The 17112-nt window shown below is 37.8% G+C and overlaps 1 protein-coding gene across 5 annotated transcripts; it reads right to left on the reverse strand.

Moving 5' to 3' along the window:
* Positions 1–402: 402 nt before the first annotated feature.
* On the reverse strand, positions 403–13265 carry LOC141506638 (phosphorylase b kinase regulatory subunit alpha, liver isoform-like). Of its 5 annotated transcripts, none has more exons than XM_074213582.1 (4): positions 7859–13261; positions 3876–3958; positions 3283–3345; positions 403–1672 (listed from the first exon to the last, which is right to left on the reverse strand). In XM_074213582.1, exons 1-4 carry the CDS (start codon positions 7869–7871, stop codon positions 1601–1603), a joined length of 231 nt encoding a protein of 76 aa, XP_074069683.1. In that variant the 5' UTR covers positions 7872–13261; the 3' UTR covers positions 403–1600. The 5 variants fall into 5 exon arrangements, 2 of the variants coding, with proteins under 2 accessions (XP_074069683.1, XP_074069684.1); XR_012473933.1 differs by adding an exon at positions 2204–2347 and having other exon boundaries at positions 412–1672; positions 3283–3958; positions 7859–13265; XR_012473931.1 differs by having other exon boundaries at positions 433–2347; positions 3283–3379; positions 7859–13262.
* Positions 13266–17112: the final 3847 nt, after the last annotated feature.

Here is a 17112-nt window from a genome sequence, read left to right on the forward strand (position 1 = left end):
TGAGCTCCACACTGATATGGTTGAAATCCCTGAGGAGGATTCCTCTGGGTCCCGAAATTCTCTAGAATGTCCACAGTCTGATTGCTGAGAGTGGCCTTCATCCTGATAACGAATGGGCCAAAGCCAAGCTGCTTTTTATTGAAAAATAAAGTTGTTGTTGCTGTTGTTGCTGGTCTGTTGTTGTTGTTGTTGTTGTTGTTGTTGTTGTTGTTGTTGTTGTTGTTTAAATGGGGGTGGGTGGCATGGTATCCAGAAGCACTGGCCCTGGATTGAGGAGGGACCAGGGTTCAAATCCAGCCTCAGACACTTAATATTTATCTAGCTGTGTGAGCTTGGGCAAGTTACTTAACACCCCCCCCCCCCGCCTTAAATTAAAAAAAATTACACATCAACCACATTTTTAATGGTTTGTGTCCTTTCCCTACCCTCCAAATTTCCTGTCTCCATCAAGGGCACCTCAAACTAGAGTTCTCACCCCCCCCCATTCATTCATATTTTGACTTACATGCTTAGTTACTATTTCCTCTTTTTTTAAATTTCTATTAAGTGCAGACTAGATTTTCAGGACATCCATTGCCTTCATGGACATGGGCTAGGTGAGGTGGAGTTGTTGTATAGAGGAAGTCTGCCATCTGAAATGCACAATTCTCAGCCTTTTAGGATTTTTCTTTGGGGGGGGCATCCCGGGAAAGTTGGCAAGTGCCACCCTCCTCCACCCAGCCCACTCTGACCCCCCACATGGGCCGGTCTGCTGCTCCCTTTCTCAGGAGGGTGGAGGCAGAGCTGCAAAGGGACTACCACCAACTACCACCAATCCATCTGAGCCTCAAACTAACTAGCCGACCCTGCCCCTTCTATCCACTCCTTCCAAGGGAGTGACACTCTGGCCATCTCTCTGCAACCTAGACCGTGGTTTGACCTAACCTGGGTTCAAGAATTTCGAGAGTGAGACACACTTGAGGACAGAAAGAAAAGGAGGTCCTGTTGGTGAAGGCATGCTCCCTATACCTAATCCCCTTTTCCTTCCTCAGGCAGAAAGGGAGAGGAGGAAAGAGGACAGAAAAAGGAGATGCAGGAAAAAAAAGGAAAAGAGTTCTTTCCCACCCACCAGACATCATAGCTACCGTCACAACTCTTCCACCCTTGATGCCAGGCAGGCAGATGGCTGGGGGCAAGTGACAGAGTCTTGCTTTTGCTGTTGTGACTGACCTCTGGGTAGGGAGAAAACCAGAAGGGGGAACCCTGAAGCCTAAAGATGGGCTTTGGGCCAATATGACCAGAAAGGATAAAGATCCTCGTTGGAAGGGTCGTGGGAAATCCGGGACACTATGACATTGCTGGTGGAGCCCTGAAGTCATCCAAACTTTCTGGAGAGGAATTTGGAACTATGCCCAAAGGGCAACAAGAAGGAGCATACCCTTTGACGCAGCGATACCACAACTGGGTCTGTACCCTGAAGAGATCATGAAGAAGGGTAAAAACATCACTTGTTTTTTTTTAATTTATTTTTATTAAAGATATTATTTGAGGGGGAGGCTAGGTGGCATAGTGGATAAAGCACCGGCCCTGGAGTCAGGAGCACCTGGGTTCAAATCCGGTCTCAGACACTAAAATAATTACCTAGCTGTGTGGCCTTGGGCAAGCTACTTAACCCCGTTTGCCTTGCAAAAACCTAAAAACCAAAACAAAACAAAGAAAAAAAAGATATTTGAGTTTTACAATTTTACACCCAATCTTGCTTCCCTCCCCCCCCCCACCCCCATGGAAAGCACTCTGTCAGTCTTTGCTTTGTATCCATGTTGTACCTTGATTCAAATTGGGTGTGATGAGAGAGAAATCATATCCTTAAAGAAGAGAAGTCGAAGAGGTAACAAGATGAGACAATAAGATAGGAGGAGGAGGAGGAGGAGGAGGAGGAGGAGGAGGAGGAGGAGGAGGAGGAGGAGGAGGAGGAGGAGGAGGAGGAGGAGGAGGAGGATATGTTGTTCCATCAGGCAGTGTAAATGCCTTGAGTCTTCTTGCTGCGCCTGTGTCAAACACCTCAGAGACCCTGGCTCCCAATATTCCTCCCTTTCCAGATCATTGCAATAGCTCATTATAATAAAGAAAAATCTCATTATATGAAATATCTCAGCCTATTCCCCCTCTCCTTTTTCTTTCTCCCATTACAATTCCCTTTTTTCTATTGACTCCATTTTCCCACCATATTTTATCTTCGAATTCATTTCTCCTGTACTTCATCTGTTGATCGAGAAGGTTCATATGAGTATTATCAGTGTCATTTTTCTATACAGGAATACATGCAGTTCATCATCATGAAGTCCCTCATAGGGCCCACTTTCCTTATCTGTAAAGAGAGGGAGAAAGACAGGAAGGAATAACACAAATCTTCGCCTGGGAATTCCAAGGGGATGCCAGAATACACACACACACACACACACACACACACACACACACACACACACACACACACAAACACACAAACACGGAAAACAGATACAAGATGGGTCAGATAGAATTCCAGGGAAATTAATAGTTTTGCCCTCCCTTACCATACACAGGAATATATGAAAAAGGTGTTGAAAAAATAGTCAGTACAGGTGACCGATATGTGAACTCCAGCAGCCTTAGTTTCACGGGAAAAAATAAAAAAGTCACAGAAACCGTGGCTTCTACCAACTAGGTCATAAAGAAAAATTGGTTACTGTCAGAGTTAACGGATGGGTGGACAAGCAGAAGGACCCTCACTACAGACTGGTAAGGAAGTGTATCAAAACACATTACCTACACATAAAATATAAAAAAACCTTTCCATACAAATAATTGCTTAATTAATAACCCTAAATGAACTAGCAATTATAAAATGTAGTAATAAATATGGTAAATGACAGGGTAAGGTCATCATGGTCTGAGTAGGGATAAGAAATCAATTAACTATATGATTATTACTTAAATGTTGGGAGCCAGGGTCTCTGAGCTGTTTGACACAGTTGCGGCAAGAAGACTCCAAGCAGTCACACTGCCTGATGGAACAACATTTCCTTCTTCAATATATATAGGGATTCCATGTATACCCATATTTATAGGTCTATTATTGATTGCAAAACTTACTCATCCCAATAGTGCAATGACTATAAAGGAAGGATGATTTCAGAGAAATTCTCTAGAAAACCCAGCACTGGGAATTCCAAGGGGATGCCAGAATACATACACACACACACACACACACATATATATATATATTGAATTCCAGGGAAATTAATAGTTTTGCCCCCGCCTTACCATACACAGGAATATATGATAAAGATGGTGAACTCTGTCCAAATTTGAAAGGACTGCCTCTCCCTGAGACATACAAAAGGCTTCAACATTATGAAATCTTTGGAAGATACAGAGTTAGTGATTAATTTAAAAAAGAAAAGAACATTAATACAACATTCAAAAGTATGAAGAATACAAAAAAGAATACAGAAGATAACACAATTTTGTGGTCTTACTAAATTCAATATAACTTCTTAAAAATGATGTATTAGAAGTTCACAATTTCATAGAGAATTCTTTAGTTCTTTTTCTTCATTCTCACTTTTTATATTTTAACACTGTATGTTGGTGATTGAGCACATAATAGAAGGGGGGGAATGGGAGAGTTGCGCTCAATGTAGCTCCGATTTTTATGAGCCTATGAAATTTATACAGAGCACAGAGCACCTTTCTTCCTATTTTTCTATACATATATAGAGATCATATGTAAAAAATAGATTAGAAATTTTCTTCTTGAGGCAAAACACAATTATCTAATTTATGCTTTAATAACAAGTTAAATTTGTTCCTACTACTGGGACAAGTGAAAAGACCACCAAGTGATATATACTTACCGCAACTTTGTATGCTGCCTCAATGTAGAAAACAAGATTCTGTATGAAGGCCACCTCATCGGGGGTAAAAATAATGCGTAAGCCTAATGAAAGAAAATAAATAATGATGGCAGTATGAAAAGAAAGATATCTGACAGCTTTAATTCAACTGAGCCCACATTTACCAAAGGTTTAACATGTACAAGATGCTAACCGCCAGGGATACAGAGAGAAAAATGACAAAATGTTCCTCATCTCAAGAACCTTTTATTTCCCCGAGGGGGCCGAAAACATGTAAGCAGATACACAGATAAATGTATAAAATAATGCAAGGAAATTTGAGTATATGATATAAACAAGTGATAGCACGAGGGAAGGCTTCATAGAAGAAGCAACACCTGAGTGAAGCCTAAAAGGATGATAAAAATTCTGAAAGCAAGAGATAAGAAGAGGTGTCAGGCTACTTTATCAGCAACATAGAGTATTGAGAGAAGAAAGAAATGTGAAGAAAAAAAGAGGAAGGGTAGTTTTAATTTTCTAGATAATTACAGGGAGCAATCAAAAAAAAAGCTTCAGAACTGCTGTATGGAGTCAATCTAAGAAAAATCATAGGATTGCCATTTAGCAGGGGGAATCCAATTGAAATGTGAATTTGCAGATACAGTTTTGTGATTCCATCAGCTATGCTCATAAGTAGGAACAGAGAACACAGAAGGTGATGGTGGCCCAGGGTTGACAATTAATTTAAAAAAAAAGATGAAGGGGTAGGGGCTGAAGGGTGGAGGATCAACTACAAGATGTAGACCACAAATAGGGGGAGGTAAACCCAGAATAGAAGTGACGGATTGGGAGAACCGAGAGGAATGTAATGACTGCAAATCACAGAAAGAATAAAAAAATAAGTTTAAGGATGGGACAGAAGAACAGATGGAAAACAGAAACTACCATTTATGGCACTTAGATCTGGAAGGCTCCATTAGATGATGATGATGTTTGTCCTTCATAATCAAAGATGATCACATCATCACATGTATGATGGCATGACTTGCACGACTGTGTTTATTATAGTAAAGGGAGTGTTGTGCAAAAGCATCCTTCTCATTTGCCTTTTCCAGAACCCTTCTACCCCATGGCCTGATTGGTAGAAAACAGGACTATTGGTGATGATCTGGAGTGGGAGTCTCTTGATCTTTGAATTGGTTTCCCTTGCTCTCATTTCCCAAGAGATAAATGGTCAAAGGACATAAACAGGCAGCTTTCAGCAAAAGAAATCTAAATTATCAATAACTATATAAAAATGTTACAAATTATGGGGTGGCTAGGTTACATAGTGGATAGAGCACTGGCCCTGGAGTCGGGAGTACCCGAATTCAAATCCAGCCTCAGACACTTAATAATTGTCTAGCTGTGTGGCTTTGGGCAAGTCACTTAACCCCATTGTCTAGCGAAAAGCAAAAAAATTTCCAAATTCCTAAAATGTAGGAAAATGCAAATTAAGGAACCCTTAGGTTTCACCTCAAAACTATCAGACTACTAAAGATGACAAAAGAGGAAATGACAAATGTTGAAAAGGCTTGGGTAAATGGCACGTTGATTCACTGTCTGCGGAACCTATGAAATGGTCCGGCCGTTCTAGAAAGTAATTTGGAACTATAGCAAGCAAATTACCGAATTGTACATACCCTTTAACCTAGTTACCACTACTAGAGATATCTCAAACAGATGAAACAGGAAAAGGACCCAAATGCACAATGCATGTATTGTAGCTCTTTTTACAGCAGTCAAAAACTAGAAACTAAGGGAATGCTACTGGGAAAAGAGCTACACAAAATATAATATATGAATGTAATAGAGTATCGTTATACAGTAAGATATGATGACATGGACGGTTTTAGAGGAAACTGTGAACTAAGGCAAGATGAAGTGAATAGAATTAGGAGAACTCTATTTAAACAATGACATCAACATCCTACAGAAAAAATGACTTTGAATTCTCTTTAATGAAATGTGAAACCATAAGCCTAGAGGACGAAAGATGAAATTTGCTTTCTGCCTGCTGCCAGTGACGTCATGTACTTAAAATTTAGAACAATAGATTTTTTTTTAACACGTCCGATGTGTGAAGTTGATTTGCTAGACTATGAAATTTGTTTTAAAAATAGTAATTTATTATTCAATTGAGGCAAGAGTTAATGACGGGAAACAATAATCAATGTTTATAAAATATTTTTTTAATTGGAAGCAAAATTTTTTTAAATCAAATTAAGTTCTCTGAGAGTACAGGTTGTTTCGATCTTTGTGTTTGTCTCCTGAAGGTCTGGCAGTGTCTGGAATCCTTATTCCTTGATTTTTATTTAAGAAATCATGGTCAGTTCTGGATACCATATTTTTAAAAATATCTCTGACAAATCAGAGAATATAGAAAACGGAATACAGGTTAAAAATGAACCAAACTTAGTCAAATTATTTCTACAATGTATGATAAATAAAAATCGTTCTTCTAAGTAAAATCAAGTAAAGTTTGACACAATTGATGTGAAAAAGACCCTTGATTTTAATGGACCTCAAATTTGATCTTATAATATTATAGTGAGGATATGGTGGATTAAAAACACACAAACACCCTCATGAAATCTCAGACAGAAGACTGTTTCTAGAACAAAGGAGTGAAAGCTGCTTTTTAGTCTCTTCTGGTGTTGAGCTGTAAGAACTACATTTTTAGAAAGCAGTTGGCAAGATGAAGCCCATGTGGAAAAAAGAATGGTGAGAAAACAAAGATTTTTTTATCCCAGGAAAACTTAAAGGAACCAGGCATATTTACCTTGCCTGAGGCAGATAATTAAGAGGGCAATGTGATACTACTGTCTTTGAATATCTGAAGGTCTGGGATCAGAAAGGGTCACATTTCATTTGCCTGGCTTCAGGGGACAGAACTAGGTAGAAATAGAAAAGAAGCAGATTGAAGCTCTCTATAAAGAAACAATTTTAAAAGTCTGGGCTGTCCAAAAAATGAAATGTGGTACCTGAGAACTTAATATCCTAATCCTGGAAATCTTTATAAAGAAGCTTCAAGGTCTAAGAGATTGTAATACATAAGAGATTTGGAAGTGGAAGGTTTGCAGGTTACAGGTCACCATCCAGCCTCCTCATTTACACACGAGGATGATGAGAGGCTGGAATATGTTCCCATGGTCAAACAAGACAGGACTGAGTTTAAATCCAGTTTCTCTGACTCTAAATCCAGAACTCTTTCTACTAAGGATGGACTGGGGATATAAAAAGGAATCCAACTCAGCCTTAGAATGGATTCAACCAATCTCTAAGACTATCTCTAGTACATTATCTAAATCAACCTTCAGATTGTATTTAATCTATCTATGATGTGGCAATTCTGTGTGCAGTAAAGATAGGAGTCTAGGAACCATAACATATTAGAAATTGTTGAAGAACGTAGGAAGTGAGGTGATAAAATAGGGATTTATTCTGTGTTTTTTTACATTAGGTAAAATAAAACCCAAAGGTAGCAGTTTAACATGAGGAATGTTTGGAAACACAACAGATTGGAAATCAGTGATTTTTCTAGTTCATCAGAGGACAGACAGCTAGGTAGCTGAGTGAACAGAGCATCTGGTCTGGAGTCAGAAAGACTCATCTTCTTGAGTTCAAATCTGGTCTTAGATACTTACTAGTTGGGTGATTCTGAGCAAGTCACTTAACTCTGCTTGCCTCAGTTTCCTCGTCTATAAAATGAGCTGGAGAAGAAAATGGCAAACTACTCCAGTATCTCTGCCAGGAAAATGACTGAACAACAATAAAAGGTCACCAGAAATTTTCTCAAACTAGGTGATGTCAGGGATACTGTGGAAGAAATTTCTGAATGGTATAGGAAGTTCTCTTCTGATTCTTGAGATTTTGTGCTTCTCCGATTCAACAAAAGTCCCAATTTAGTTAATTTATTACTTGTTCTTTCCTGCAGAATGTTTAATTCTATAAGCTTTACTTACCTGAGGCAGTCATCTGTGCTAGAAACAACAAAAATAAGGAAGTAGCATCAACTTGTAAAGGTCCCCATTGGTCATCACCAAGCACCGTGCCACAGGTGGCAGGATTGTACTTGGCATGCAAGCTGTCCTTGGTGCTCTGAGAGTTCTTAAACTTCTCAACTTTTTCCACCTAAGAAAGATAAAGTATAGTTCAAAGTGAATCGCTCTCCGAAACCCAGTTAGAAGCACTGAATTGACACTTTATTTAATAACCTCTATTTAATGTGTTCTGGGGACCAAAAGGTAGGGCATTTGACACTTAAGAGCAAACAGTTATGAATGAATTACTTCATGGAAGGAAGAACTATTGTTATTTCAGTTGTGTCCCAATCTTTGTGATCCCATTTGTCATTTTCTTGGTTTGTCATTTTTTTTCTTCAGCTCATTTTACAGATGAAGAACTGAGGAGAACAGGATTAAGTAACTTGCCCAGAATCACCCATCTAATTAGTTAGTTCTAAGGTCAGATTTTAACTCAGGAAGATGAATTTTTCTTACTGCCAACTAATTGTCCCAGTAGGAGAATCATACCACAGCTATCATTCTGGGTCACTGTTAAGAATTTCTCAAGTATATCACCAAATCCAGATATTGACTGAACAAACACTAATTGAGTACTTATAAGAAAACGGGAAAGATTTCATTAGCATGGATAGAGAACATTGGCTATATTTAATAATTAAAAATGCAAGTGGGTTCTTTAAGGTATAGATCAAGGTTAAAAATTACACGCCCAATTTCCCACAACAACAAAAATAACAGAGGAGGAACTGAAGCTAGCGGTTCTTCACTATACACTCAGTTTTCTATCTATTAGAATATAGTTGCCTCTGACTGAATATTCTATTTTTCTGGGAATAATGTCCAAAATATTTTGGCTTCTTGTGCTAAACCCATAAGTGAAAGGAGTCTAATCAACAATATTTTTTATACCTAAATGTTAAGTTTGGGGGGGGGGCAGGAATGGAGTCAGTTGTTCTTTTCCGTGCTTATCCTAGTGTCTTTTGTGGAGGTCATGGGGAATGGGAGGTGGGGGAGGGCAGACTTGTCCAGACTTGTGATTTCAGAGAATTTTTTGACATGAAAACTCTGATTCAAACTAGGGACTTTTGAGGACATTGAAAAATTAATTTGTTCATGGTCACATAGTTAGAATGTGCAAAACAGTAGGACTTGACCCAGTTCTTTCTAATTTTCTACCCAATATGCCAGATTATCTTATACTTAAAAAATATTTGCTGAATGAATGAAAATTACATTTGCTGATACACTGAAAAATGTTTATTAGTTGAAACACCTCCTCTATGTGAAGCAGTTACTCATAAGTATTATCTATCAAAGATTAAAGTTTATTATTGAGACTATACCATAAACAGGGTAGAAGTAATATACCAAAGGCTTGAGTTAAATCAACAACAATAAAAATGTTATTTCAAGCTAAAAGAAATTATTTTAATAAAGTGTCACAAGTGATGTTGTTTTAGTTGTTTTAGAAACAGCATGTTTATAAGGTGCCAGAGTAAAACATACTTTCTCTTTTGTAATGCTAAAACAACTTATTAATGAAATGTTTCACCCTAATTTGACCTTTGGAAACGGTTTTTAAACAAAAAGTTATTTTTTTAACATCTTTATTCTCCCAGTAGTAATATAGTAGTAATATAGATGTCTTAGTTGCCAATCATGGAATACAATTAGAATTGTAGTCAATTGTAGTTAACTATTAACTATTAATCAAAGGGCAATAAACTGCAACATTGTGTACCACAGTAATTCTTTTCTCTCCTCGTAACTGCTAGTATCGTCCTCTCTGTGGCTATCTTCTATTTTCTAAGTATGAGATATATATATATCAAATTACATATCTGTTGTCTCCTATATAAGAAAAGTGAACTCCTATGAGACAGAGAAAAATCTTATAGTTTTTTTTCTTTTTATTCTAAGTGCTTAGCACAGTGTCTGACACTTGTTAAAGACTCATACATGCTTGTGGATCAGTTGATTGATGTAAGAAGATGGATAGCATGTAAGCCGGGATTATTGGTACCAAGGAAATGACATGACAGATGCCTTCAAGGATGTGTATGACTGGAATGGGAATAGCCACACAGCCAATATGGAAAACAACAGAAAGGCAGCTCAGATGAAAGTTATGGTAGCACATTGGTTTTATGATTTATGGAAGGATGGGGATGGGTCATGATTTGTATTAGCAAATAGTGTCCACACTGATGGGGATTTGAATTCCATTTAAGATATAGGTAAAGTGAGCATGACATATCTCTACAATTCAACTCTACAAGCCCTGAGGGACCACTTTAATCTTTTTTTTTTATCCTCACCCAGTGAATATTTGTGGAATGAATGAATTTTGTTCAACTGGATCAAGTTTCAGCATATGGTGCATGTTTTCGGCTAAGCATAGCTCAACTGTGTTACACTCCGTGAGAATTCCTAGCGTAGTACATCCAGGTCTATATCTGGCACATGTCCCTTTTGTTTCCATGTTTCACTTCTCAAGTCCTTGTAATTAACTCTGGTTATATTTGTCTTCATGTTTACAATCTAGGCACTGCATGAAAAAGTACTGAATGAAACGTTGCTATTTTTAACTTCATCTTGGAATTAAATCACTTAAGTTTAACTCTATGGATAACTGTATTCAGATTCTCACTAGGATCCAATGAAAAGATAAGAAAGCTCCTTCATTAACTCCCTTTAAGCAAATATGTTTTATTTGGGGGAAGGGGCTTGCAGAGGAAAAATAAGATGAGAAATATTTATTATTTAATATTCCCATTGTGCTTTGGAATTTTTTCAAATGATTGATTTCCTTTTGGTTGATTCCAGTTTTTTGTCTCTTTCCAAGAATATGAAAATATTCTACAATTGCAGACTCCATTTTCTACACTCTGTGCTTAGGATTATCTTCATAGTAGCTCCATGTTTTAGTAAGACTGAATTTCAAAAAAGCATAAAAAAATGAGAAGGGATATTGAACCTACTAACCTTAATTAAGATCCCTTAAGACTAATTTACCAGTATAATTTTTTGACTTTTTTTTACAAGACAGTGGGGTTAAGTGCCTTGGCCAAGGCCACGCAGTGTAGTTATTAAGTGGTAATTACCAAACTATTCATTTTGAATTCTTTTCTCTTGCTCAGTTTTGCTAATTCTACCTTTATCCAATCTCCTACATTAAGCACTTGCTGTCTATTCCCATAGCCACCAGCTTAGTCAGTTTATCATTCAAACGCCATTCTTGTCAACGTACTGAAGTCCGACCCTTGACTTCATGGAGTTGATTCTCCTTGAAATCAGACATATGCCCCCGAAAAAATTGTTTTCAGTGATTTTGGTTGCAGTTTGAGACAAGAAGAAAACAGATAGAACTTCATACCCAGATAACACCAGGAATATCCACACATATAAAATATTTCTCCTTTGGTTTTCTTACACTTTAGAGATTGCACCGGATATAGGATTTATGGAGACTTAGGTATTCTAGATAACATTACGGTTTGGGTTAGGGTTAGGCCCAGGGTTAGGGTTGGGATTCTTGTCTGTTTGAATGTCAGGGGTAGGTCCTTGGTCTGCTTAGGGTTAGGTTTAGGTTTAGGGTTAGAGATAGGCTTAAGGTTATGGTTAGGGTTTGGGTTAGGTTTGGGGTACTCACCCCTTACTTAGTCTGCATCTCTCTTGTTTTATTTATAGATATAGTAGATCCCAAAGACATAATAATCTATTACAGAACACAGAGCTGTAGATAATTTGTAAAAAGAATCCTATTGCCATTCTAGACTTTCACCACTTTCATACTCTATCACAGGTAGAGTATACTATACCACAGGTGCTTGTTGCTGTATAGTCTAGTCACCCTTGTTATCTCAACTTTGATGCCAGAATTAGAAATTCCCTGTTCAGTTTCAGTTAGTTAGGGTTAGGGTTGGGGTTAGATTTGAGGATAGGGCTAGGATGAGGTTTAGGTTTAAGGTTTGGCTTAGGGTTAGGGTTAGAGTGAGGGTTAGGGTTAGGGATAGGGAAAGGGTTAGGGTTTGGGTTAGGGTTTGATTTGGCCTTAAGCTTAGGGTTGCTATTAGGGTTGGGTTTTTGGTTAGGGTTGATTTAGGTTTGGGGTTGGGGTGAGGCTTGATGTTATTATCAGGGTTAGTTTTAAGGTTAGGTTTGAGGTTATGGTTAGGGTTAGTATCAGGTTTGGGTTATCTTTAGAGTCAGATTTAGGGTTAGGGTTAGAGTTAAGATGTGGTTTTGGTTTAGTTTTAGGGATAGGGTCAGGATTAGGCTCAGTGCTAGGTTTATTGTCAGTTTAAATTCGCCCACCCATAGAAGCTTTTATTCAACTCTTACTTCACTGAGGACTGGATGCTGCAGAAACTCTCAAAAGTCAGTGTTTTCCCTTACTCATGATACCGTAACATAGGAAGTTGAATTCAGTGAGGAAAACTTAGCACAAATATCAGCAATGGCAACAGTGGAAAAATATGGAAGTAACTTTTGTCATGACTTATCATAAAGAATGTGATCTACCTGAGACAGAGCTGGTAGTGGAACAAAGAGCGATGCACATTTTTTATTATCGTTATTGTTATTATTATTATTATTTTATTTGTTTTTGATTTTTGAAGGGCAAGGGGTTGGGGTGGCTTGCCCAGGGTCACACAGCTGGGTGATTGTGGGGTATCTGGGGCCGGATTCGAACTCGGGTGCTCCTGACTCCAGGGCAGGTGTTCTGTCCACTATGACACCTAGCTGCCCCTATTATTATTTTTTTAATTTTAATTTTTTCCTCTTTACTTTATTTCTCATGAGGGTCTATTTTGGGGGTAGGGGGTATCATGTTTACTCTTAAACAAGAATATTTTAGTAATGTATAAAAAAACATCATTTGCACAAAAATAAAAACAAATATAATAATTTTTTTAAAAAAAGAAAGAAACCAGGAAGGGTGAGAATTCAGGGAAGCCTGGAAGGATTTGCATGAACTGATGATGAGCAGAACCAGAAGAACAATGTACAACAGCAACATGGGGGTGATGAACCATCTTAATGGACTTGCTCATTCCATCAGTGCAACAATCAGGCACAATTTTGGGGTATCTATGATGGAGAATACCATCTGTACCAAGAGAAAGAATTGTGGAGTTTGAACAAAAACCAAGGACTATTACCTTTAATTTAAAAAAAAAACCATTACCTTATTATATAATTTTTCTATCTCTTATATTTTATTTTTCATCCTTAAGGATATGATTTCTCTCTTATCACATTCAACTTAGATCAATGGATACCATGGAAACACAACATAAAAACTAACAGACCGCTTTCTGGTGGGGCAGGGGAAGCAAGATTAGGGGGGAAAATTGTAAAATTCAAAATAAATAAAATCATTCTTTAAAAAAATCAAAAAAGCGCAAAAGAAGGTGCCCTAGCCCTTTTAGATCAAAAATTATATTATGAGGCATCAGTCATCAAAATTGTCTGGTATTGGCTAAGAAATAGAGGGGTGGATCAGTAGAATAGACTAGGTGCAATAGCAGGAAATGATTAAAGTAATATGCTGTTTGATAAACCCAAAGAGTCCAGCTATTGGGATAAAAACCTCTCTCTTTGATAAAAACTATTGGGAAAATAGGATTAGACCAACACCTCACACCCTATCCCAAGATAAGATCAAAATGAATACAGAGTTTAGACATAAAAAACAATATTGTAAGCATAATAGAAGATCAAGGAATAGTTTACCTATCAGATCGATGGAAAGGGAAGCAGTTTATGGCCAAGGAAGAGATGGAGAATATCATTAAAAACAAACTAGATAATTTTGAATACATTAAATTAAAAAGCTTTTGCATAGACAAAACTCACTGTAACCAAGATCAAAAGAAATGTAGTAATTTGGGAAACAATTTTTACAACTAGTATTTCTCACAAATGATTCATTTCTAAAAATATAAAAAGAACTGAAGCAAATTAAAAAAACAAGCCATTCCCCAATTGACAAATGGTCAAAGGATATGCAAAGACAATTTATAGATGAGGAAATCAAAGCGATCCATAGTCATCTGAAAAACTGTATTAAATCACTACTTATTAGAGAAATGCAAATTAAAGCATCTATAGAGAAGATAGGGAAGAAAAATAATTTAAAGAAGGAGGGTATGATGAAGCGTCTTATACTCACCTTAATATAAAATTGAATCTCCTAAAGTGTTGAGTTGTAAAAGGAAAAGGCTACTACCAGCAAGTCTTTGGATGTGATCAGCTGGTCCTACAGCTCCCCCATCACCAGGTCTCTCTGCCCCTTCTCTTCCCCACTGTTCCCTAAAATCTGTTTCACTTTGAATTCCTTCCTTCCATCTCTCAATTATCCACCATTGTTACTTCAGCTCAAGTGATTGGGAGAAGAAAGACTCAGAATTTTCCAAAGTTTCCCATATGTTACATAAGGTTCAACTAGAAAGCATATCTCCCCTTCAGATGTAAGACAGAGTCCTCAACAGTTCCATCTTGTTGTTTGAGAAGTTGGTGACCTAGCATACCAATTTGTCACAGAATGTTAGAGGTCAAAGAGCCCTCAGCGCTCATTTAACCCAACCGATAACAAAACCTGCAGGTCTACAAGGCAACCAAGTGATTATCTCAACATTCCTAATGCTTTTCGAGTGAGTAGGAATCAACTATTTATCCTGAGGCAGTACACCCACCAAGAGAAACAAATAATTTTTGAGGTTGTTTTTGACTTCATTACTTTTTATTCATTGCAGCCTGTGCTGTTTAGTTTTTTCTATATGTCTCGTGGCTCCAAACACTGCCGAACATACTTCCACATGCCAACCTCTCAAACTATATAAAATAATTGTCACAAATCCTCCTGCATTCTCCCCTCTAGATTCAATTTCTAAGATTCGTTCCTATGACCATAAATGGTACATCCTCATGGACCACTTTGATCTTTTCAAATTCGCTTCTTCAGAGAGGCTTTACCTTTTCACTATCCTCTATGTTACATTGAGTAAACAACTGGCCGTGGAACAAGGAGGATGTGATTTCAAATGCAACCTCTACCATTTACGAGATGTGATGTGTGACCTTGGAAAAGTTACTTAACACTGATTGCCTCAGCCCATCATCCACTGACATCTCCAGGATTCCTGATTCATATTTGCCCTAAGGACGCAGATGAAGCTGCAGGAGAAAGGAGGCTGGTGACTTAGCACCAGAACTCCTTTTCTCAGATCCAAGTCACTTGCATCATTGTGACATCACCAGCCGGGTGCCATGGTCTTCTTCAAAGTGAAGGGCAAACCTTAGTATTAGCATCCTCTATAAATATCATTCTAAAAACTCAACTCAATAATAGACAAGGGGCATAAACAAAACAGGTCAAAGGAGGATGGATGTGAATAGGCAGTTCTCCATGTCTCCGATGGGGTCTTTTAATATCAGCATGAATAAAGTATGGGAAATTGGTACTTTGGAGACGCAATTCCGAATTGAGGAAATTGAGTCAAGCGTGGTTGAAGACATATGCGTCCGGGCACACTGTACCCAGGTGCTCTAATTCAATCCCTAACGAGCAGGGCTATCTATTGAGCATCCACAACTACAGCAATTATGCTCCTCAAACAAGCCCCCATCCATACCATTAACTTTTGGCACTGTCATACAGTTTTGACTCATACTGAGTCTGTAGACTTCTAAATCACAGACATCTTCTCCAGAATCATTGCCATCCATTATGAACAGACTCCACATATGAAGTAGTCTTGAAAACCAAGACTTCTTAGAATGCTTTCCCACGCAAAGACATACTTTATCATGTATCTATCCCTTTCTACCTGTCCCTAGCATGGGAAACAACAAATCAACAGCTCTGCAAATTAGAAGTCTCGTTCCTTCTCTCCCTGAATCACAGTTCCTCCTCTATCACTGCTCTCTCTTGGGAAGCCTTGTCCTTAAATACATTGACTCTATTCAGTAAGTCACTGCTTTCATTCATTCATTTCTCCTAACAAGCAAAATCAACATCACTGGATTAGGGATATAAAGAAAGGATCCTATTAGTACAACTGGAGAACAACTTTGTGAGATAGATAAAGAATCTGTGACCCAGTGAAGTTAAGTAATTAGCCTAAGATCACATAAGATGCTCAAATCTTTCAATTCCAAAACGGAATTCTAATTTTGAATGTGACCAAACCCTGTACTATTGAATAGGAAAGGAGCAATGTCAGGAGACTTTGGGGAAAACTTCAATGGGAACGGGGAGATCATAAGAAGAATTTTGGGGGTGGATATAAGTGCTATGAAGGAAGTAGAAGGTAAGACTATGCTGAAAGTTCTTTAAAGACCAATCTATGTAAATTCAATCTCGCCCCGAGTTCAAAAATTCTTAAATTAAATTAAAAATTTAAATGATCCTAAATAAAACAATCCTCAACATTGGAGAAGAATTCATCGAATTGAAATGAAGTAAGTCATTCCCAGTTAATCCTCACACAATATCGCTGTTATTTTTAAAAAGTTTTTATGGTTCTGCTTACTGACATTTATATCATATTAGGTCTCTTCAGATGTTTGTGAAATCACCATCTGACTTCCATTTCTTCTAGCCTAACATTGCTTTACAATCAAATACAACAATTTGTTCAAACATTACCTGAAGCGATGGGCATTCCTTCAATGTCCAAATATTATCCAGCATGAAAATAGCTGCTAGAAAGAGTTCAGTACAAATAGATTTTAGCTTCTACTCCCTAGAAAATGAAGATTCCCCCGCCCAAAAAATGAGATCCTATGTGAATTCACTTTTTAAAAGTCATGCTGGGTGACACAATAAGAACAACATTTGCATCAACTGTCTTTTGATAACAAAACTTTCACAAGTGGCAGAACAATTATCTCCAAGACAAGAACAGTTGAAAGATGAGAGATCATGGTTTTCTTAGCGTTTCCAAAGCTAAATAGGGCAGAATTAGACAATCACAGGGTCTTGGAGTTGGCAAGAAGCAGAGAGCGGGAATTTGGTAGAAAAGTTATGAGAATGAGTATTCCATTTACAAAGTCGCCATATTCGTTGACGATGACAGTTCCAGAACAAAATAACTCCATGACAGTGACAGAACTGTCCAAGTTTAGATAGCACTAATCACTCCAGATTACCCCTTCCCTCAAACCTAGCTTTATAATTATAA

The sequence above is a fragment of the Macrotis lagotis genome, chromosome 1 (genome assembly GCF_037893015.1).
Source record: "Macrotis lagotis isolate mMagLag1 chromosome 1, bilby.v1.9.chrom.fasta, whole genome shotgun sequence".
In the NCBI taxonomy this organism is placed as follows: domain Eukaryota; kingdom Metazoa; phylum Chordata; class Mammalia; order Peramelemorphia; family Peramelidae; genus Macrotis; species Macrotis lagotis.